The sequence below is a fragment of the Elephantulus edwardii genome, unplaced genomic scaffold (assembly GCF_000299155.1).
Source record: "Elephantulus edwardii isolate Elephantulus edwardi_28Jun2011 unplaced genomic scaffold, EleEdw1.0 scaffold00010, whole genome shotgun sequence".
In the NCBI taxonomy this organism is placed as follows: domain Eukaryota; kingdom Metazoa; phylum Chordata; class Mammalia; order Macroscelidea; family Macroscelididae; genus Elephantulus; species Elephantulus edwardii.
Window position 1 is genome coordinate 31,666,288 of NW_006399760.1, and position 23,751 is coordinate 31,690,038.

The window sequence follows — 23,751 nt, forward strand, 5'->3', positions numbered from 1 at the left end:
AAGAAAGAAAGAAAGAAAGAAAGAAAATCAAAGGGGCCGAACTTGCTTAGCATTTCTTAAGCTAAAGGAATTGAAGAACAAATTCAAGCCTTGAGTTGTAATACTTAAGGATGCTTTGGGCAAAATATTAAGTGACCCAGGAAGCATTAAAAGATGGAAATATGATAGACAATCATTGTACCAAAAGGAATTGGTGGACACAGAAGAATTTCATGAAACAATGTATGAGCAAGACCCTCTGGTGATAAAGAAGTTCAAGATGCTCTGAAAGAATTGGCAAAAAAAAAGGCCCCAGGAATTGACATATTTCAACTTTACAGTACACAACAACGATGTAGTCTGTTGGACCCTGTATGGCTGAGCAGGAAGAACAGTATCACGTATTCTGGCAAATAATGCATATAAATAACATGTGCCATTCACTAAACTAAACAACACATGGCCACAGAGTTGGAACCAACTCATAGCTGAGCCGGCAGGATGTTTTCAGAAGTTGTAAACTGAATGAGAGGAGCCCGCCCATTTTTCTCCAGTGGAGCAAGCAGCTGGGAGATTTGAACCACCTCCCTTTGGGTCAGCAATGTAACTTCTTACCCACTAAGCTATTAGAGCTCTCTAGAAATGTCAAATGGAACTGCTCAGAAAGGCATGTTGTTTTTCCTCCCGTTAAGTCAGGGATAAAAACCATTCTAGGATCTTCCTAAGAATTATTAATACCTCACAGTACCTCATCTAGCCACCAAGTGCTTTCTGTCCTAAATGTCGGTCAGCCAAGGGCTGGTGTACACAGAACAGGTGCTCAGCGGGCTATTTTCAGTTGCTATCGGCTCAGTGGGGAGCTGCACATTCTCAGTAGGCAGGCAAGTTTTGGTTATGATTCAAACTCAGGGCAGCCAAGAGACATACACCTTTCGCAGCTGCCAGGGCAACCAGCTGCCTCGTGCTCCTCCCAAGAAGGGAGCAATGAAAACAGTGTAACCTGGCCAGTCGACGTACCAGTGAGCAAGTTGTACCTCTCTTCTCACTGCCTGGGTTATTCTGAGCTGGGGCTATTGACACTCCATGGCAACACAGGAACAAAGGGCCAGAGAGAGGGATTAAAATGTTTTGCAAAAGTTGCTGGAAAAGTCAGGCTTCTGTTTTCAGAACAAAAAGAAGCAATGGAATTATTGTTAGGTAGCTGTTGGCACTGTTACTTTTTTGTGCTCTATCTGTAACAAGAGTCTACTCTTTGGAATGAAGTGTTTATTTCTGTGGGGTTGGTTGCTTGGGTTTGTTAGTTGGTTGGTTGGTTGGGTCTTGTTTTGGTTTTTCCTCCTGATTCGTAAGCCTAAACCCACTTTGATTTAATCAATGCCAGTTTATGGTGACCAAATGTATAAGAAAGTAAAACTGTGCCATAGGATTACCACCAGTTGCTCTGTGAGAGAAACACAGGAAATCTGCTAAGTTTTTTGCAATCAGGGAAACATAATTGTGGGATGCTATAAGGGACAATCAACTCAACAGCAGCAAATCAGTTAAATGTTGTTGTTGTTGTTGTTGTTATGTGCTGTCGAGTCGTTTGCAAGTCATAGCGACCCTATGTTAAACATTATAGAAATAGAAAACAATGTTCTTCTTCTGAACTGTCACTGCTGGTCAAACCACAAACTTTTATGTTAAGTCACTCACTTACTCATTGCCACCAAGTCAAAACCTACATATCTTTGGATCTCTAGTGCCTCCAGTGAGTTGTTAGAGGCTATAAACTGTATAGGAGGAGACTGTCCGTCTTTATTGCACAGAGCTGCTGGCATATTTGAAAGTGCAGAGAGGCACAACCTTTGGGTTAGCAGCCCAACTCCCCATGGACTACAGCAACAGAGGTCCCTTTAGGTTAAATGTTGTCAAATCAGAATCAAGACAGAACCAACTTGTAGCTAACCCGTCCTATGGTTTTCAGAAAGCTGCTCATCCTTCTCCCACAGATCAACAACTGGTGGATTCAAAACATGTGCTTTTAGGACTGCAATGCCGCTTCTTAATACTAAGCCATCAGAGCTTTAATGTTAAGTAGACAAGGGCAAATCATTTGAGCCATCAAGAGAGCTTTTCAGTTCCTACAATTATTAAATTCAGGGCTTCAAGCGGTTCAGCTCAAGCTAATAGTGGTGGAGGAAGCAACACTTAAGCAGACAAAAATTTTAAAAAATTTGCATAAACTGGATTGATTCACTTACTAACCTGCTGCCATTGAGTGGTTCACTGAATGAAAACTGGAAAGATTACGGGTGGATGTCCTGCTAGAAATGTAATCTCCCTCTTAGGGAAGTGAACTCATTGCATAGCAACCAAATCTCTTGCCTGAAAAGTGGGAAACAGTGGTCGATGCATGAACTTCAATGCTGGTGGCTGGCTGCTTCTCGGAATCCATGCCACTCGCAACAGATAAGACTATTCATTGTATCATCCATTGAGTGTCTCCTGTGACATTTAATTTCTGCCATTTCAGTTACTGGCCTTGTTTATCCAAATCGTCAAAATTCAGGCTTCTGGTTTCATTTCCGTGGCCATATGAGTGAACTGGTTCAAAGTCCCAATTAAACGACAATGGCTGAGACGCCTTCATGCCTGCCTCAACACTGCAGAAGGATGACTTTTTTCTCATGCTTTTACCACACCCTATGATCTACTTCCACCACACAACTCTGGAGACACAAAATTCGAAACTTTCATCTGCTTACTCTTCCCACAGCTCCCCAATGCCTTCTGGACACAAGACAAAACATGGTGGCACAAGATCCTAACAAAGTTGCTGGTGATCAATTCCTGACTTCTTTGCATGTCGGCTCTGGTCAAACTGGACTGTCCAGACCATGGCATCCACCTTATTTCTCTGGGTTCAGCCCTTCCCCTGAGTGCATGTCCTTCTTATGACTTCCTTTGATGAGCAAATGCATATTCACCCTTTAAAGAGCTATGTGCCTTCATGTCTGTCCCTAATCTCCAGCCCACAGCAACATGAAGGCCTTTCCTATAGAGACTCAACCACTGTATTGTCATCTTATCCAACCAGGCTGGGACTCCTTGAGAACTGGAACCCTTCTTATTTATCTACTGGTATTCAAAAATTATTAATTGATCAATGTAAAAAAAAAATATTTTCTTTTAACAGATTCTCCTTTCTCAAGAACAAAGTAAATTACTTAAAAAGGTATGCTCTTATTTCCTCCTCAGTCCAGAAGAATCCCTTTCTCTTGTAATATTCTCTCTTTTTAAAAAAATATCCCTGCGCATGGCTGTTGAATTCACAGAACTCAGAGCCAATCCTCCTCAGGTTTCTGAGACTGTAAACTGTATGGAGGGAGATTGCTCATGTTTGTCCCTGAGCAGCTGGAGGGTTAGAACCATCAAAGGCTCGGCCTTTGGATTAGCAGTACAACCTCCTAAAGACTAGGCCATCAAAGTATTAGCATAATTATTATTGTCATCAACACTAATTATTCATCAATTATTTGTACTGAGCATCCACTATAGGATCAATATAACCCAACTCAATTAAGGGCTTATTCTCCCCAGACTGCATGCATTCCCCAAGTCCACTCATCCTTATGAAGCCGGGGACCATTCCTGCCTTCTTTATCCCACTTGGCACTCTCATGTCACAGTCCTTATGTAGCTGAGCTGCTAACCCCAAGACTGTCTCTCAGGCAGTTCTAATCCACAAGCAGGAGAAAGACAGGCAATCTCCTCCCATGCTATTTATAAATAGCCTCAGAAAACCACGTACTGGAAGATCAGTTATGAGCTGGTTCTGACTTGATGACAATGAGCTGAGTTTGAATTTATTTCCCTGGAGTTAGCAGACACTTGAGAATGAAATAAAACAGGAAGATGCAATAAAAAAGCAGCCCAATGATAGTGCATGACTGTCTCTTTCCTGGGAACAGATTACTCTCATACATGCCTCTCAGCCTTCCCTTCTGAAGACATGCTTAAAAGCAGAACCTATCAAAAATTACTCAGGCCCTTTGCAAAAATGCAAGGGAGAAGCATATGAATTGGGACATTAAAGATGAAGTCATTACTAGACAACTGAATACAGGGCCTATGTTCAACTTTATAAACAACAGGAAACATGGAAAAGCTCCCAGGGAGCCTCCAGCTACATTTACACACAAAGAAATACTGCATTAAATTAGTTGAATCTATAGATCCACTAACTGCAAGCCAAGGACTATAAAACCAGGAGCCAGGATCAGTCATTTCACAACATGATGTAGGTCACAGGGGTTAAATTTCGTTTACACTGGACCATGGGTATTCTCCTCCTCATGGCACCCCACCTCCATCCTTTAACAACACTTTTGAATGGATCCTTATTCCTCTCCACCCTCCCTTAAAGCTATTCTAGTATAAGCAGCAGAACTTAAAACAAAGGTAGCAAAAATAAACATAAGGAAAAGGCCACCCTTTCCTGAAAATAACCATGTGAATGAGGGAAAATATAGCAGGTAAAATTATTTTTGTTATTTGCTTTCTTTTGTTTTTTTTTAAATAGCAGAATCTTTCCAGCCTCCTCTGGAAGAGAAGTGTCATTCTTTCTTCTATTTATTTTCTCCTCTTCACGTCCCTGAATTACACATTATCCTCAGAAAGTCCATGCTTTGCTCTAACTCACAACAAAGAATTAGATGCAGTATTAAACGAGGATCTAGGCAACACCCCACTGAATCAGGCAACAGCTGGTCCAGTGTCATGACCAACACTGAGAAGGTGCAAATGTACACTTTCTTCTTCCTGTCAAATCATAGACTTCGGAAGAGGGTGGTCAGGCTATAAGAAACTATGAAGGAAGGGGGTGGGAGGTGTTGGAGGAAAAAGAAAAGGTCTGATGCTGATTTCACTGAGGAGTATACCAGATGACCCACGGTTAGCTGTCAGAGCCTGCAACACAGAGAAGGGGGCACTTCTGAGCAGGGAACTCTAGGGAGGAACTTAGGGCTGTCTTTTTCAAACTCATTGGTAACTCATTAGTGGGTAGTAAAATCAATTTAGTGGTTCAAGACAAGCTTGCTTTCTTTCTTTTAAAACAAAATGTAATAGAGTTTAAAGAAAGAAAGATAAAACATAGTACTGCATCAAAGACTGTAACAATCATTAGTTTCATGACATTTTCACTTCATATATGGTATGGGACACTCCTAAGCACCTTAGTCTGTCTTGGTTATTTAGGGCTCCCATAACAGAGCATCTAAAAGTAGAAGTCTAACAAAGCTTTCTCTGTTAGCTCAAGAGGAAGGTCCTTGTCCTCTTCCAACACCTGTAAGCTCTTAGTTCCTTGGAGATCTCCGCATGTCCTGGCACCAGTCTTCCCTATGGTCTGGAAGGTTCTCAGGTCCAAAGGAGATGTTCTGCTTCCTCTCAGTTCTTGTTTCTTAAAAGTAGGAAGCACGCCCACCTCCTCCCGCTTGCTTCTCCTTCCTTTTATCTCTTGTGAAATAAATGTGTGACAAAGGATGATATTAAAAGGAAAATTGATACCTTTGAATTATGGTGCTGGAGTAGAATCTTGGACATACCATGAACTGACTGCCAAGGAAACAAATAGGTCTGTCTCCTTAGAGGCTAGGATTTTTAAGCTCTGTCTCACATAGTTTGGCCAAGAGGGACCGATCCTTGGACATCATGCTTGTCAGGGTAGAGGGACAGTACAGGAGAGGAAAGCCCCAGATGAGATGAATTAATACAGTGACTGGGGTAATGAGGGTAGGTGTGGGATTGATAAAGTGACTGGGGCAATGAGGGGAGGTATGTCGGAGTCAGTGAGACTGGCTCAGGACAGGGTAGGCTTCAGCTATGAGGAGTTGCTGGCGACTTGAAGGCACATAACAACAACCAGCAGGGGTGTGACTTGAATACAGGTGTGACTTCATAAAAGGTAAAACAATCACACAACATTAGGGATCATGACCTAGCCAAGTTGATACCTATGTCTGGCGAACACATTTCCATGACTGAATCCTACCCTAAATAGGTTTATTGTTATCAGAGTTTGAACCAGTGCATCCAGGTATGCATGGCACCCCCTTGCCACAAGAATTTTCCTTTCTACTTCAGACACACCACATGGAATCAGAATCTGATTCCCTAGATGATTCTTATGCCTAGCAATAAAAATGTAGATTCTGCCTCTATATATCTGGTGCAGAAATGCAAATTCTCAGAAGAGAATGAACCTGCTCAAAGTCCTGATTACAGTGATTCAGAGTCAAAATCTGAAACCACCACATACTGTGTCTTTTTACACTATCTTAGAATCAGCATTAGTTCTGAGTAATCATGACTATTAAGAATAATCATTATCTATGGAAGCTTGCCTGAGGTCATGTCAGGCTATGGAAGAAAGTTCTGGTGCAGTGTTTGAAAGCTGCATATTCATTTTTAATTATGATTGGCTTTCTTGGTGGATTTTCAAATGTTTGGTTTTTTGTTGTTGTTAAGAATGAAAATTCTTCCATAGCATTCTCATAAAGCTGCTTTATTAGATTTTCCTTCTGAGGGTCAGTGTTCATCATCTCATTCTTGAGATCCATTTTCATAAAAGGAAATCTAGAGGCAACTGCACTGAATACTTAGTACTGACTACAAAAGTAATAATTTAGTAAGTTTGCGTATTGGACCAGTTTTCTCATCTATTTAATACTGAACTTTGTTTCACTGACTTTTTGGAATCCTCCTGCATTCTACTCCCACCTCCGCCGCCATGTGTGGTTCACTGAATATGAACAATCTGCATTCTCCACGTAAAAAGCCATGGGATCTCTTTCCCCAAAAATACTTTCATTTGGTAATATGTCACAGGAAGAAAAAAAGCTTTCTAAACAATACATGTCAATTATAGTAAGGAAAAATGAGAGTAACAAATTAAAAACTGAGATATTTCTGTTACACTCATTCATCCCTTCAAGAACTTCCTGAAATTTCAATAATGAGATATTCAGAGAAAGGCCTGTTCTATTCTTCCTCCCAGAAGCAAAGAGGGCCACCTTTGTGGACCCTAACAAAAAGTCTATTGAAGTTACCCCCCTTCCTCCTCACATTGGGTAATTGGGCTGGAAAGTCTGAGTAGTGATGCCTTTGGAAACATTAAAATCAAGTCAACTCAGAAAAGTATTTAGGATCTCCAGGACAGGGCCAATCTCTTACAATAAAACTCTGTAAAATGGCCCAGCCTTAACTGCTATAATGAAATCTAACTGTGGTTTGTAAATCTAATCAAATGTGGGTCATTTGTAGCTTTGAAATATTTCTGAAGAAGCAATATTCCATCTGAAGCATCTGTGCCATGGTCCTTACCTGCAAACGCTCAAAGGGACAGAAAGAAAGACAAACCAGGAAGTTGTCCAACAGAAATGGACTTCGCCCCAGAAGCGTAATAGCAGTATTAGAGCATGATTAGTCTTATTAATGGGAAGGAAAGGGAAGGATATACAGTTAATTAAGACTCAAGTGCTCTTCTGTGTGAGAGCAAATAAAACTCTTCCTGCCACTAGAGTTCTATACATAATGAACATAAAAAATGAATACTAGTATAACAGCTGAGCAGTGAAAACACAAATCCAGGTGAAGCGGTATTATCATCTGCTATTTATTGCAAACTCTCATCTCACCATCTCAGACTAGACTGAGCTGGAGTCTAGCTTGCACCAGACACAATGTAAATAATGTAGCTAACACAGGCCACACACATACACACACTTTTAAGAGGATTAATAATGATGGAAGCTCTTGAACACCATTCCTCAAAGCATATGTTGCCTCTTTTGACAAAAGTTTTAACCAGCCTAAAGTCATATCCCCCACTCCTGCCCCCAAAATGATCTCATTAGGGTAATCATGAGGATTATAGAAGATAATATGCATAAACCACTTAGTGCAGCACTTTACATCTATTAAATACTTCAATGTGTATTACTTAGAATTACCAAAAGGAACCTTGGTGGTGCCATGGTTAAACAAATGGCTGCCAGTGGAGAAGTCAGTGGTTCAAAGCAGCAGCCACTCCAAGAGAAAAGACATGGCAATCTGTTCCCATGAAGATTACACCCTTGTAAACCCGACGGGGCAGTTCTACAGTGTCATACAGGACTGGGATGTGTTGGCATCGACTCTGCAGCACACAACAACATAATTACCAAGGAGGTAATCACTGCAGACAGTATTTTCCAAACTTAATTTTTGCAGAGAATCTTTTTCCCTAGAGGCATTCAGGCTCCACAAACACACGGTGACACTGTCCCCATGAACACTCAGACCCTTCTGTCTCTATACCAGACTCACTACTGTAGAGCCATCCCTCTTTTGGATTGCAAAATAACACTCCTTCAAATCAATATTGAGGATATATTTGTGGTGCATTTGGGGGGACAAAAGGTAAAATATTTTTTTGTTGTTGTTAATTAGTAGAAAGAATACACTAAAATACATTAGAATAAAATATCTGCATTGAAAAAAAATTTTTAAAGGGACTGAGAACTGTTGTGCTTTTAATATAAATAGTCCCTAATTATTCTACCACGAAAGATGTTTCAAGAGAATCTCCTGGAGGTTCTCATGTAAGAATTATGTTTAAAAGGGAGTAGGGGGTAGCTGGGTTCTTTTAGAAAGAGATTCATTTTGTATAATCATATGGGAAAGCCACCAATTCTACCACCTAATCTTCAACGCTCTTATTTATGCCCCGAGAAATGCCATCTAGCTTCACTGAAGCACAATTAATAAGGTGCCTGAGCTGCTCTGTAAACATCCAACACGGTTCTGTTTCCTTTTAAACTTGCTAGTCAAAAGCTCAGCTCCAAGGTTATTATAAAGATTTAGTTATCTGCCCTATTATTTACCTCTTTAGTTATTTTGTATGTAGCATTTGCTTTATGATTAATGCTGAATATATTAAAGTGTGTTACAACCAGGGGTTCTCCAGGCTTTGGTGGTTTGGGTTTTTTGGTGTGTGGGTTTTTTTTTTTTGTTTTGGGGGTTGGTTTTTTTTTGTTTTTTGTTTTTTTTTTTAAATCAATCCCTAGTAAATATACAAGAACAAAGAGTCTTTTCATAGAATATGCTGTTGACTGTTAACAGGCACTGGAGCCATGGAGGGGAGACAGGATGAAGGCAGCCACTCTCAGGACTAGAGTACTCTAGGCTGGTGAACTGTTTTAATAAGCTTTAACATTCCAAGGTTTTGTACTAAACAACTATTTTTAAATAGTTGGAGTGGTTTGGGGTTTTGTGCTTTTTTTTTTCTTTTTTAATTAGATGTTGCTTTTTTTTGTTGGGGGCAGTTTTTTGTTGGGTGTTTTTGTTGAGTTGTTGTTTGTTGTGGTTTGTTGCATTTATTTGCTGGGCATTACTAGTATACGAGACCTTTTCCCTACTGCCAAGGGTATCTTAAGCACCACTCACAAAGCAATGCAGACCCTAGAAAATCAGCGACTATAGCTAATGGAAAATGTGCTCTTTCCCACACTTGTAAACAACCCAAACCTGGTGGAATACTGATAGCAAAACTCTAACAGCCAAAACTAGGCCCAATTTGATCTTTCCCAGGCTGTTTCATGACCTATCTTCATTGTAACATAAAAAGGTCATCTGCTGGATTTTTTTGGTCTGTGGAAGAGTTTCAAGTAGAGAAAAACAACCAATACCATGGCTGTTAGCGTGACTTTTGGAGGAAAAAAATATCCTTTTCGGTCGTCTTTTATTTCCATTCTTCACCCTCTTCTTTCTTCATATTGTTGTTGTTATTGTTATGTGCCATCGAGTCACCTGTGACTCATAGCAACCCTATGTACAACAGCCCTACGCTCTGCCCTATCCTGTGCCAATCTGACCATCTCCCACACACCTACCCCATTACCCCATCACTGAATCAATCCATCTCACTGAGGGTCTTCCTCTCCAAATGTATCTCTCTTCCACTCTTTTTTGCCCTATCTTGTCTATTCCACAGGTCTCCTCATGATATCAAGTGGAACCCACCTAAAGAAACTGTTTACTACCCTACAGAATATTGTACCCTTAACAGGGCATAGCATTTGAAAGAAAGAGGAACTTTACACTTTTTATTTGTCAATATGCCTTAGATATAGTTTGGGGTTTTTTTTTAATTTTTATTTTTTAAAAATATAGTAACAATACAGCTGAATAATTGAAAAGGGAACAGGGAGTTCTGGAAATGAAAAATAAAACAACAACAAAAAAACCCAAAACAAAACAAAAAACAACTCATTGCCTTCAAGTCAGAACTGATTCACTGCTGGCTTCCAGCAGGTTTCTCAGAAGCTATAATCCCATGGGAGGAGACTGCCCATTGTTCTCCCAGAGTGGTTGGTGGGTTCAAACCCTTTAGGTTGGCAATGTAACTTCAAACCCACACCTAGAACCTAGCCTGTCAAAAATGTTTCCAGATGTTGTCAAATGATGCACAGCAGGTAAAAATCTGCCAAAGTTGAGAAGTACTGTTAAGTCATTCAATCCTCTCAGCTTTGATGTTGTTGTTGTTGACTGCCATCGGGTCAAGTACAACTCGTTGAGACCCTATGAACAAAAGGCCTGAAGCCTTTCTATAACTCTAATCATTTATCTAAGTTCATAGAAATTCCAGAGGCATGTTGTTTAGGAAGTGGATGCCACTCCTGCTTCCAGCTTTAATATACATTTATTTCTTCTACTTAGTTTCTTGAAGTTAGGATCCTAAATTTCCGTTAGAAATCACCAGTTTATTTAAAATTGTCATTCAGGATTTATACTTTGTGCAACCTCGAAATTAACTGACAAGAGGACTCTATTATCGAAATGTTCTCATAACATCCAAGTACAATCTGGACCCTAAATACATAAGTTGATCTTTAACAGTTCTAACAAAAACACGGTATGAGTAACTATTCATAAAGCTAAATCTTCTGGTAGTAGTAAAAAGAAGGGAAGCCCTGGTGGCCTAGTGGTAAGAAACTGCACTGCAATCCTAAAGGCATGTAGTTCAAGGCCTACAGTTGCTCCTTGGGAAAAGGATAAGCGATTGACTGCCTCTGAAAACCCACCGAGGGTCAGCTATGAGTCGGTTCCAACTCTACAGTACTCTACAACAGTAAAAGAAATGGGTTATAGTTACCTTCCAGAATATTACTGAAGAGGAGGAGGAAGATCTGCTAAATCTTCTCAACCCAGTAAGTATTTCATACTCACAGCCAGCTCACGTTAGCCAAATTTCAAGTACTTAATGTAGCTATAAGCTAACATCTCAGACAGGGAAGCTCTATAATGAATGTCAGTATCTCGTGAAGGAAGGTAGATGGATCAACATTATAAACAAACTACGTATCTATGGGTTTCTAGTACATAGTACTGATGCTTTCACAGTTTTGGCTATCCCAACTTATCACATTATATGTCTCCCTAGAAACTCAGTAATTATATAATGCTCACTACTATATCCTATGCAATCCATCTGGTGACATCCACCTGTAAAGTCACTGTGTTTTTTTAAACACGTTGCCGCAAATGACGGCAAATGTGTTTCTAAGCACGGTTGTCAACTTAAAAGTGTGTGGCAATTGTTAAAAAAGTATCTGAGATGAATAAATCATTCAACATACAAAGCTGAATCACTCTATTTCTGGATTTTTTTTCCCATCACTAAGACCACCCTTTCTAGGTACCCTTCCTTCTTCACTGTTTCCAATTTCTACATCCCAGTCACCAATTGCCATGATGTTGTTAACTGGTCCCGTTGTGAGAGTGCTTCCTTTCTTTATGATTTAAAAGCATATAACACACCATAATATAATACATCATGTTTAGAAAAGGTGAATGGATGGTGAAGGAGAGAAAGAACCTCAACCAAGTAGACTGGCTCAGTGACTGCTGCAATGGGCTTATTATTATTGAGGATGGCACAGGACAGGACTCATCTGTTCTTCACAGGGCTGCTATGAGACAGGGTTCACATCTGTTGTTCACAGGGTTGCTATGAGTTCTACTCAACTCAAAGGCACCTAACAACACCACCACTATACTCTAAGAACAGCCCTCATGACATAGTGTGTTACATGCTGTGATGCTAACTGAGATGTTGGTGGTTCTAATCCACCAGCAGCACTGTGGAGAGCTCTGGTTGTGGAGTCCCCAGTGAGCTGTGCTATTAACCAAAAGACTCCAGCACCTCCAGTAGTTAGAATTCACCAGAAAATTCACAGGGAAAAGTTGGACAGTCCCTATCTGCCCAATTTATAGCTTCAGAGAACTCACAGAGGGTCACTTTAGTCTGTAGTGACTCAGCAGCACTGGATTTGGTTTTCTGGTTTACCATACCCCAAAAAGCCTGGACAGAGTTTGATAATCCCATAGAAGAGTAGGACCACAAGTACCACTTTTCAAGGAGTGTGGCTTGCAAAATAAAATGGGCAAAGAACCAGAAAATAGAGTTCTTACATACACATATGTGAACAACACAGAAATGGCCGTTAGATGTGAGTGTAGGGGATTATGAGTAACTATTTTCCTTTCTCTCTTTTCAACTTTTATTATTTTCAACAGGTATAATGCCAACTCTAATTTTTTTTTAAATAGGTAAAAAGTAAAGCCCTAATGAACATTCCTTTACATGAAAAATCTTGTGTATCATTAACTGTTTTACATATAAACGCAAAGTATGAGTTTCACTGTTCAAATGTGCACTGAAAGTCCCAAAAATATAACTACCATGAAAGTATATAGTGGACAATAGATCTCTATGTAATAGAGGTTATCAAAATATATTCCTCAATTCAGAAAATCCTATCACTGAGGATATCTTGTGATAGCTATGGAATTAATACATCATTCAAACATCATTCTGCTTTTCAAATCACTGTGCTTGTAATGATTGGATACATAGGTGTAAAACACACACCTTTGTATTTCTTTCAGGTCAACTTGAATCACTGTCAAAGAATCAGAACTTACTCACAGCTAACCCTCCAATGGGTTTTCAGAGGTTCATCTTTTTCCTGTGGAGTGGCTAGTGGGTTCAAAGCAACAGAGAGGCACTTGGGGCTACTTCCAAGGGGCTGGGCCACCTGTCCATGCCTTATTTTTTGTTATTGTTGTTAGATTAATTGCTACATTGAACTCTTATCACATTATGTATACAGGAAAGTTACAATAACTAAGAATCACATTTCCAAATAGTCAATGAGGCTTTGTTATTTTAAGTTGCTATCAAGCTAACTCAGATTTACGTCAAAGGGCTATAAGAAAAAAAAAAACCAAACAATAACAAAAAATACAAATTCCTTCTGACTCATACAGTCCAACAGCACCGAGTAATCTTTCCAGTTATAAACCTTTACCAAAGCAGACGACTCCTACTACATTGTTTCTCCTGCAAAGGGGCTAGTGGGTTCAGTTTCCATCAAGTATCAAACCACTGTACCACCAGCATCCCTACCAGGAGCAACCACCAAATTTTAATGGAAGTACTAACAACACACAGTGTGCCTCTCTTAATCTAAGTATCTCTGAGTCACTTACCTTCCATACTAGGGGAAGGGAAAGCAATCATCATCAGCACAGGAAGGATCATCACTCCATCGATCATTGTACAACTGTGGAGGGAAAGAAAGAGACCCAAGTGAAATAAAACACTTTAACTGCAGATTGACAAATTAAGCGTATCATGTACAAGCTTCTATGTTAAAGCCCTTCTCACAGAGGCCTCTTACAGATATTATTTCTGGTGGACTGATGGGTAAAGTTATGCCCTGGTTTTTAAATTTGGTTGGAGATAGAGAAAGCAGCACAGAATGCTCTCAGACGATTACTTTGGGGTGGTGAGAGCCAATGGAAATATGTGATTATGGGGAATGTGGAAGAAAGGTGCTTATGGAGTTTAAACCATGCCTTGGTTTTTAAATTCATTTGGAGATAGAGAAAGCAGCAGAATGCTCTCATACGGGCGCTTTTCTTCCATTTGGTGGAGTCCCCCAATTAAAACAAGCTTGGTAGCAGCAGTGGGATCTACTTCCAAAATAGCTTGCCTCCAAAAACTCTATGAAAGTGGAGAAACGATGAAAATTATACAAGTGTTCAGGTCTTTCGTTCATAGGGTCACTATGAGCCATCTACAACTTGATGGCACTTAACAACAACAGATAAAGAGCTGTGTTGCCAAGTCAAAGGCAGGAGGTACGAATTCACTAGCTGCTCCGTGGGAGAAAGATGGGTAATCTCTTCTAGTGTGATTTACAGCCTCTGAAAACCCTTTGGAGCATCATCTAAAAGTGGCTTCTGACTCAATGGCAATGAGAGTTGAGAAAGTGACACCTGAGTGTACATTTTTCACATGGCTTTAAGCAAAGTCATCTTTATAGTCAGTTTACCTCTTATTAATGGCCACTCTAAGATAATTTTATCTGAGCAGATATCCTTATCACAGACAGGAAATTAAAACAATCAGACGCATAAAGCTAGGAATTCCCCTAGGATTTTAGTTTTACCTCACCCTATCAAATGCAAAATTGGGCACTAAAAATGCTCACAAGAGTGAGCAGATTCTTGTAACAATGTTACAGATTAAGTGATGAAAAAATTTAAAAAGCATTACTATGATTGGATCATACTTCTTTTTTCAATTGGTGGTGGTTGTTAAGTATTGACTCAGAGCTGATCCTACAGCAGATTTTCAGAGACAGTAAATCTCAGGAAAAGATAACCCATCTTTCTCCCATGGAGGAGATACACTGGATTTGAAACTTCTGCCATTGGGTTGGCAATGAAACTCCTCTAACTGGGGGCAGAGCTACCTATTTCATCATACAGTTCCCTTCCTCCCCAAAAAGGCTACAACTCTTAGAGGCAGCAAAAGGTATGTTAAGAAACACATGATGGTGAACTGAGTGAGCATCATGACTGTAATTAATGCCACTGAATTATACAAGCAGAAAATGTCAAAAGGGCAAATGTTTTGTAGCTTATTTTTTAGAATATGTCTCCCTCATTAGACTATCAACAAACTCCATGACAACAGAAATCAGGTATGCACTTAATACTTGTAGAATTAAAATGTCCCTGCTTAATCACCTCATTATAAGTTTACATTCAAATGAATTAGAACCACGGAGAAAAACACATCTGATATTATATGCTAAAACTAAGACTTTTATCATTAATATAGCATTAATCTGTACTATTTATTTCAAGTAATAGTTAAAACTGTGCCATTAACAAGCTTCAAATCAAGAATCTTTTCTAAAAAACAATCATCACTAGCATTTTTTTTCTGTATCACAAAATCAACAAAGGTCTTATCCCAATATACCTTTTAAAAGATTTGTGCCACAACTATGAGATATCATCTCACCCCAGTAAGACTAGCAAAATTTAACAGAACAGCAAGCAACAAATGCTGGCGAGGTTGTGGAGAGACTGGAACCCTTATTCACTGTTGGTGGGGGTGTAGAATGGTGCAACCACTGTGGAAAGCAATGTGGCGCTTTCTCAAAAAGTTGCAAATAGAGATACCATTTGACCCAGCAATTCCACTACTGGGAATATACCCTAAAGAGACCATAAATGGCACCCAAGTAGATATATGCATACCCATGTTTATTGCGGCTTTGTTTACAATAGCAAGAAGTTGGAAACAACCCAAATGCCCATCAACAAACGAGTGGGTAGAGAAGCTGTGGTATATTTGACAATGGAATATTATGCTGCATTGAAAAACAAGGAACTCATGCAATATTATTCAAAATGGGTGACCCTGGAGGACATTATGATGAGTGAGGTATCTCAGTCAGAGGGACAAATGCTATATGGTGCCACTGTTGTAGAATGAGGCTGACATCGGGATGGGGGTAAGACTAAGAAAAACTGGATGAAATATGTTTACGGCATTGATGTCTATGGGGGAGAGAATAGTCTAAAAGTATTATATTTTAGGGCATTATGTTTATCGTAAGAGTATGGAATGAGGGTTGCAGAGTGGATTATATTTGGGGATTGGGGGATGTGTGTGGGGGATTACGTACCAATGAGGGAGTTTTTCTTTTGCATTTGAAGGAGAGGAGCAAAGGGGGGGGGGCGGGGAGAGGGGTGCAACAATGAATGAATGGAATTCCAAAATCTCTGTAGATGTTCACTGAAATGAAAAATAAAGAAATTAGATTAAAAAAAAAAGATTTGTCCCCTATCATCAAAGCAAATTTAAAACACAAGTTAATGTCCATAAATAGTACACAAAAGAGATTTAAGTTTATGCATGTAAACTAACTGTTTTTAGACAGTTCAAATAAGAAAAATAGCTGGGAAAAAAATCACCATTGTTATCTAGAATGTCTCTGCTGACCAGTTAATCTGACTACTTAAAAATACTATGGGAAGTCAATACTAAATATTTGCAATAAACTGAATGCGAGTTAAATAAAAAACAAACAAACAAAAAATACCACAACCAAATGGAAGAAAAATACAGAAAAGGGAATGCCTGGGAATAAACATCTTGATCATGTCTGAATTACTTGGGGGGGGGAGGGCAACCAAAACAAACTCTATAAAGTACCAACTTTAAGTCACAAGATCTATTTCTAATTTTAAGATATATTAAAAAGAAAATACTGCTCTTAATAATAAATTTCCAATCCCTGTGTTCTCAAGCATCTTTAGGTAAGAAGTTTCCAGATTATGAGATGACCATTAAAAAAGGGGGATGGGGGAGGAGTAAAAGTAATTCAATAGAACAGAGCTCTCTTACTCTGGTGTTTTTCATACTTTTTAGTTTTAAGAGCTCTTGATACTCTCAAAGTTTCATGACCCTAAAAAGTTTAACTATATATGAGTGATGTTGTTGCTTATATGTGCCATTGAGTTGCCTGTGACTCCCAGTGACCTTTGTAGGTTAGCTCTGAAAGCTGCCAATCTCATCATCTCAGATTGGCCTAATCCCATTGCTCTGGTCACTGAGTGAGTTCATCTCATCCTGGGTCATCCTCTCCTGCACTGTTCCTCCACCTTTCTAAGCATGATGTCCCTCTCTAAGGACTGGTCCCCCTTTGGCCATGTATGTGATACAGAGCCTCAAAATCCTTATCTCCGGGAAATAAACTGGTCTCATTCTCTCTAGGACAGACCTGTTTGTTCTCTTGGCAGTCCACAGTATGTTCAACCTTCTTCACCAGCACAACTCAAAGACACTGATCCTTCTTCCATCATCCTTAGTTATTGTCCAGCTTTCTGACGCATAGCTAATAACTGTGAAGATCATGGCGTGGACTAGAAGCACCTTAGTCTCTAGACTGACATCACTGCTCTTTAGTACTCTAGAGTGGTTCCTGATAACAGACTTTCCCAATGTAATTTGTTTTTTAATTTCTTAACTGCTGGTGCCAAGAGTGTTTATATATGAGTAACAATTACCAATATTGATTGTATTAATATTTAAAACTGAGACTACTACCATTGGGTTTTTCTATAGTTTTTAATACACAAACTCCAAAGACAGTATAGTGTTGTGATTTAACAGTTTCATAAATCTCTACAGAATTTGAATTTATCTGACAACTAGATTCTCACAGATGATTCTGCCTTCAACATATTATAGTAGGTTCTATTATCCGACATGTTAGGTAGAAGACCTACAATCACACAAAGGAAGACATAGTAGAATTCCTAAAAAGAGAGTCTTTGCAGATCTCAGAGGTTCTTGAATGGTACTTTGAAAACCACTGCCTTACTCTTTCAGTAATCAATCCTTCCCCTCTATCAGATAACTCAATACCACCTATTTGAAACTAAGCATTTATTCACCAGACAAAACGCAACTGTGTTGCTGTCCATTCACTGGCAACCAACAGCAACACCCTGGTGGGGGCAAGCACGACGGAGATACACCACTCCAGATGAGAATCAGAGAGTCAATCCAGCTCAACTTTATTGGGAGTTGCAGCGCACTTATATATAAGCAAGTAAACAGGAAGACAGGATAGGGTAGGCTTGCAGGTGTGGGATATGCAGATTGGATAGGAGAACCTCAGCTTCATGCGGACCACTCCCAGCTCAATAGATGTGGCAGCCACCTTCCCAGGTGGCGAGCTTTCTCAAGCGGATACAGCCAAACACAGGGGAGCTTTCTCTACCCCATATTAAAGGCGACTGGGAGGCTTGCACTTACCAGAGCTAGGCAATCTGTCCTAGCCAGAGGCCCTCCCTTCCTCTCCAACATTCCCCAACACAACCTGATAACACAGTTTTAGAAAACTTATCACCCTCTTTGACACTGTTCTTGTGTACTGTGAAGTCGCAACTGACCCATAGCTGACTCCCCAGCAGACTTTTAGAGGCAGTAAATTGCACAGGAGGACAATGCCTATCCTTCACACGTGGAGCAGCTGGTGACCTCAAACTGCGTGCCTTTCCTCTTTGAAAATGAGAACATAAAAAAGGCTAATGCTGAAGAAAAAAGTTTTGTACTGTGTGTTGGCTTTATAAAAATTCAGGGATGTGTAGTATTCCACTATATGAATGTGCCATAATTTCATATAATAGAATACTACACAGCACACAAGAGCAATGATTTTGTAAATTATCACCTAGCTTGGGAGGGATGAAGAGCATTATGTTGAGTAAACAGACTCAATACCACAAGGACAAATATTGTATAAAACTATTATTGTAGAATGAATATGAGGATCCAAGGGGGATGGGGTGTAAGCAGAAGGATGAGGATGTGCAGGGGCGGGGGGGGGAGGATTAATTAATCATGGGGTTGTACAATTTGACTGGGGGTTAGGGAAACTGAAAGAATCTGATCTGAAAAACAATGTATTTGAGTTGTGTAAATAAACTAGTATAATTAAAAAAATGCAGGGATGATATTGTAGCTACTTCTAACTATTTTCAAAGTAGAATATAAACTCTTAAGAAGAAGGTATTACATTAAATACTCATCTCATTTAGGTTCACCCAAATTCCTCTTTGATGTCTTACTGCCAAAGTCCCCAAATAAGAAACTAGCAATCAAGAAATAATACCAGAGGGGTTGTTGTTGTTGTTGTTATGTGCTGTCAAGTCACCTGCAACTCACAGCAACCCTATGTAAAATAGTCCTAAACCCTGCTCTATCCCTTGCCAATTTAACTGTCTCCAACACACCTATCCCATCACCCCAGTCACTGAATCAATCCATCTCATCGACGGTCTTCCTCTCCTGCACTGTCCCTCCACCCTCCCAAGCATGACGTCCCTCTCCAAGGACTGATCCCACCTTGTAACATGTCCAAAGTATGTCAGACAAAGCCTCAGAATCCTTGCCTCCAAAGAGCAGCCTGGCTTCACCCTCTCCAGGATGAACTTGTTTGTTCTATCAATTCTTCTATCATCCCTAGTCATTGTTCAGCTCCTGATGCATAGCAAGTGATTGCAAAGACCATGGCTGAATCAGGTGCACCTTAGTCTCCAGACTGACATCATTGCTCTTCAGTACTCTGGAGAGGTCTCTGACAGCAGACTTTCCCAATGCAATTCATCTTTTAATTTCCTGGGTGCTGGTATCAAGAGTGTTGATTGTAGAGCCAAGGGAACTGAAGCTGTCATCAATCTCAATCTCTTCACCATCTATCTATCATGATGCTATCCATCAGCCCAGTGGTAAAAACCTTTGTTTTCTTGATGTTGAGTTTCAATTCACATTGAAGGCTGCAGTCCTTGACCTTCTGCAGCAAGCACATCAGGTCCTCCTCAGTCTCAGGAAGCAGGATTGTGTCATCTGCATAATGCAGATTATTGATAATACAGTCCTGATCGCACACTTCTCCTCATAGAGCCCAGCCTCCTGAATAATTTGTTCCACATATAGACTGAAAAGATATAGAGATAGGGTACATCCTTGATGCACACCTGTCCCAATTTTAAGCCATGCAGCGTTTCCTTTCTCTAGACTCTGTCTTGAAATACAAAGTTGTTAGTGATAGGATAGTTTCCATACACATACAAGGAAGTCTAGTGAATACCACTATCGTTCAGATACATGCACTGAAAACCAGAGCCAAAGAGGAGGAAATAGAAGATTTCTACCAACTTTTGCATTCAGAGATTGGTCGAACATGCAATCAAGATGCAGAATCAGCAGTTGGAAAACATGGACTTGGTGACAGAAATGAAGTTAAAGATAGAATGATAGAATTTTTCACAATCAACGACTTATTTGCTGAAAATAGATTTTATAAGAAACATAAACACAGGCTATACACATGGATTTCACCTAATGGTATGCATAGAAATCAGATCAATTACATCTATAGAAAGAATCACTGGAGAAGCTCAATATTAGCAGTGAAAACTAAGCCAAGTGCTGATTGTGAAACAGACTACCAACTACTCATATGGAAATTCAAGCTGAAGCTGAGGAAAATTATATCAAGTCCACAAGAACCATAATTTGACCTTGAGTCTATGCCACCTAAATTTCAAAACCCTCCTAGGAACAGGTTTGAGGCCTTGGACCTCAATGAGCAAAGACCAGATGAGCTGCGGGAGGATATCAAGAATATCATCCAGGAAAAATGCAACGGGTCATTACAAAGACAGAGAAAGAAGAAAAGAGCAAGATGGGTATCAGAAGAAACTCTAAATATTGCACCGGTGGCCCGAGAATTCAAAGCAAAGGGAAGAAATCAAGATATTAAGTAGTTGACCAGAAGATTCCAGAGGGCAGTGTACTAAGACAAAGTAAAGTATTACAATGAAATGTGCAAGGAGCTAGAGTCAGAAAATCAAAAGGGCTGAACTTGCTCAACATTTCTTAAGTTGAAAGAACTGAAGAACAAATTCAAACCTTGAGTTGCTATACTTAAGGACACTTTGGGCAGAATATTAAATGACCCAGGAAGCATTAAAAGAAGATGGAAAGAGTATACAGAGTCATTGTACCAAAAGGAATTGGCAGACACAGAAGAATTTCATGAAACAACATATGAGCAAGAGTCTGTGGTGATGAAGGAACAAGTTCAAGCTTCTCTAAAAGAACTGGCAAAAAAACAAGGTCCCAGGAAATGATTGCATACTGATTGACATATTTCAACAAATAGATACTGTCCTAGGTGTGCTCACCAAGTTGTGCCAAGAAATCTGAAGGACAATCACCTGGCCAACTGACTGGAAAAGATCTGTATTTGTCCCCATTATAAAGAAAGGTGATCCAACAGAGTGTGGAAATTATTGAATAGTATCATTGATATCACATACAAGCAAAATTTTGCTGAAGATTATCCAAAACAAATAGAACAGCACATCAACAGATAACTGCCTGAAGTGGCCATGGCACTAGGGATATTATAGTTAATGTCAGATGGATCTTTGTGGAAAGCAGAGAGTACCAGAGGAATGTCTGTCCATCTGTGTTTTATTGATTATGCAAAGGCATTTGACTGTGTGGATCACAACAAACTGTGGCTGACTCTGAGAAGAATAGGAATCCCAGACCACCATTTGTGCTTATGCAAAAACTATACTTGGCAGTTGTCAGAACAGAACAAGGACACCTGAGGGGTAAGAAATATTTTTCCCCCTCCAGTATGTACACAACTTCATGTTGTTTTGCAGTAAGTCACCACTGTTGATTTGTTCTCACATACTGCTGGTTGAAGGCAATTCACAGATGACTCTGCAGCAGGTTTTCAGAGGTAGGTGGTCACACCAGTGGAGAGTGCCCATCTTTCTCCCACAGAACAGCTGATGAATTAAAAATGTGCGCCTTTGGGTTGGCAGTTCAACCTCTTATCTCTAAGCCATCAGAGCTCCCTAACTCTATCACTGGCAACAGATTGTTGATGCTTCTGAGACCAGAAAAATAGCCATGTGGAAAAGGGTCAGAGACTCCTTCCCTTCAAATAAAGCACCCTCTTTAAATCAACACCTTCTCTTATATCCCAAGCCCAGCCTCTTGGGATACGGAACATTCTCATGATACTCTACTAAAAAAAGACACATAACCCGGACAGAACAGAACCACTTTCTAATCCCATGGTCTTTTTCAAACTCCATTTATAGATCAGACTGATACCAAGTTAAGGTGTGAGCATTTCAGTCAATTTCTAACATGTATGGGCTTGAGGTCTAGATTGGCACTTCTTATGCTCTTCACAATTTACAGCTTGAGAAAGCCAAAGATACAACAAATACATCACAAAAAAATAAAAAATTCCACAAAATATTTTATATGGACCACAAAACAAATCACTAATAGTATTTATAATATACTATATTCAAGTTTTATAATCTAGTTAATAACATATTACCAGATAGAAGATATCTCTAGAACCTAAACTTATGAACAGTATAGAGTTCATTATCCATAACATTAAGGATGAAGGGAAAGCTGAACTCTAAGATGAACTCTAAGAGTCTTTTCCATTGGAAATTGCTACAGAGTTATTCTGTATGATATTTTTGAGAGTCTGTTTAACTCAGATGTTATAAAATGAATTGAGTATCAAGAGAATACCTGGTGTTCACAGGGTCACTCTGAGCTAAAGTCGACTTGACGGTATCTAACAAAAACAATAGATACTATAACCCCCAATTCTTTTTTCTTGTCCCTTTAAAAAAAAGATCTTAATGTCAAAGAAGAAGAAGAAAAAAATCCCAGGCCTCCTTGACAGTACTTCAAAAGCTTTCTATGCTCCAAGACCATGATTCATTTCTCTTGTGACTTATATCTCAAAACAAAAACAAAATTACCAAAAAAAAAGAGGGAGGGGGGCATTTGAGAGACAAAGTTTAGACCCAGTTAGGTTAAGTATTTATTAAAGAATTAATTAGAGTACTGACCAAAAAGTTTGGTTGCTTGAACCCACCCAACTCTTTCTCAGTGAAAAAGATTTGACAATCTGCTTCTGTAAAGATATATTCTCAGGAACCCTATGAGACAGTTACAGTTCTAGTCTGTCCTACAGGGTCACTACAAATTAGAATCAACTCAACAGTAAAAGGTTGTTTTGGGTGTGATTATAGTAAATTCTAGACTTAAAACATTGAGGAAAGATGTACATCCTACAGCAACTTCCAAGGCTGACAACATGTGAAAACAGTTCTATTACATCCCTTGCCCAACAGGGGCAGCTTCTCAAAAAAAAAAAAAAAACCCAAACAAACCAACATTAAACCAAAAAACATGACCTCGTGCTTTTGTTAGGGGGTGAAAAAAAGTGACACAGAGTGTAAAGGAAAATATATATACAGCATTTAAGTTAAACCCGTTTAGAGGGAGAAAAACCAAATAAATCCCCCAAAAGAGGGTTCCTGTCAAGTTGATTCTGACTCACAGCATCACTGTAGGAGAGGATAACTCCCCTATAGCATTTCCAAGGCTGTAGTTTTTACAGAAGCAAACAGTCACATCTCCTCGTACGGAGCAGCTGTACCACTGCCCTGTGAGCGGCTGTGCACGCTGACTGCATCAAGGCGTTCCAAGACGTGAGCCATTTCCGGGGTTTTTTTTCTGGGGGGTGGGGAGGGAAGTGGAGACGACCATGTCATTTCCCCCAAAGCACACCTCAGTGAACTCATACTATCAATCTTTCTTTCAATGGCCAAACACATCAACCATTTTATAAAATGTCTTGTATTCCAATAAAAGTTTGTTTGCCATTTTAGACAAATACTCACATAATATTGTGCATATTTCCAATATAGCATGCATTTCCACGTTACAGATTTCAAGCTTTGAAATAAAGAGGG

At 39.6% G+C, this 23,751-nt stretch overlaps 1 protein-coding gene across 1 annotated transcript in view; it reads right to left on the minus strand.

The window, feature by feature from the left end:
• ACVR1 (activin A receptor, type I) overlaps positions 1 to 23,751 on the minus strand; it is a 104,738-nt gene that overhangs the window by 64,627 nt on the left and 16,360 nt on the right. The window contains exon 2 of the mRNA XM_006880793.1: positions 13,552 to 13,625. Coding sequence (XP_006880855.1) covers positions 13,552 to 13,618 — 67 coding nt within the window. The 5' untranslated portion in view covers positions 13,619 to 13,625. The remainder of the gene's footprint in view (positions 1 to 13,551; positions 13,626 to 23,751) is intronic.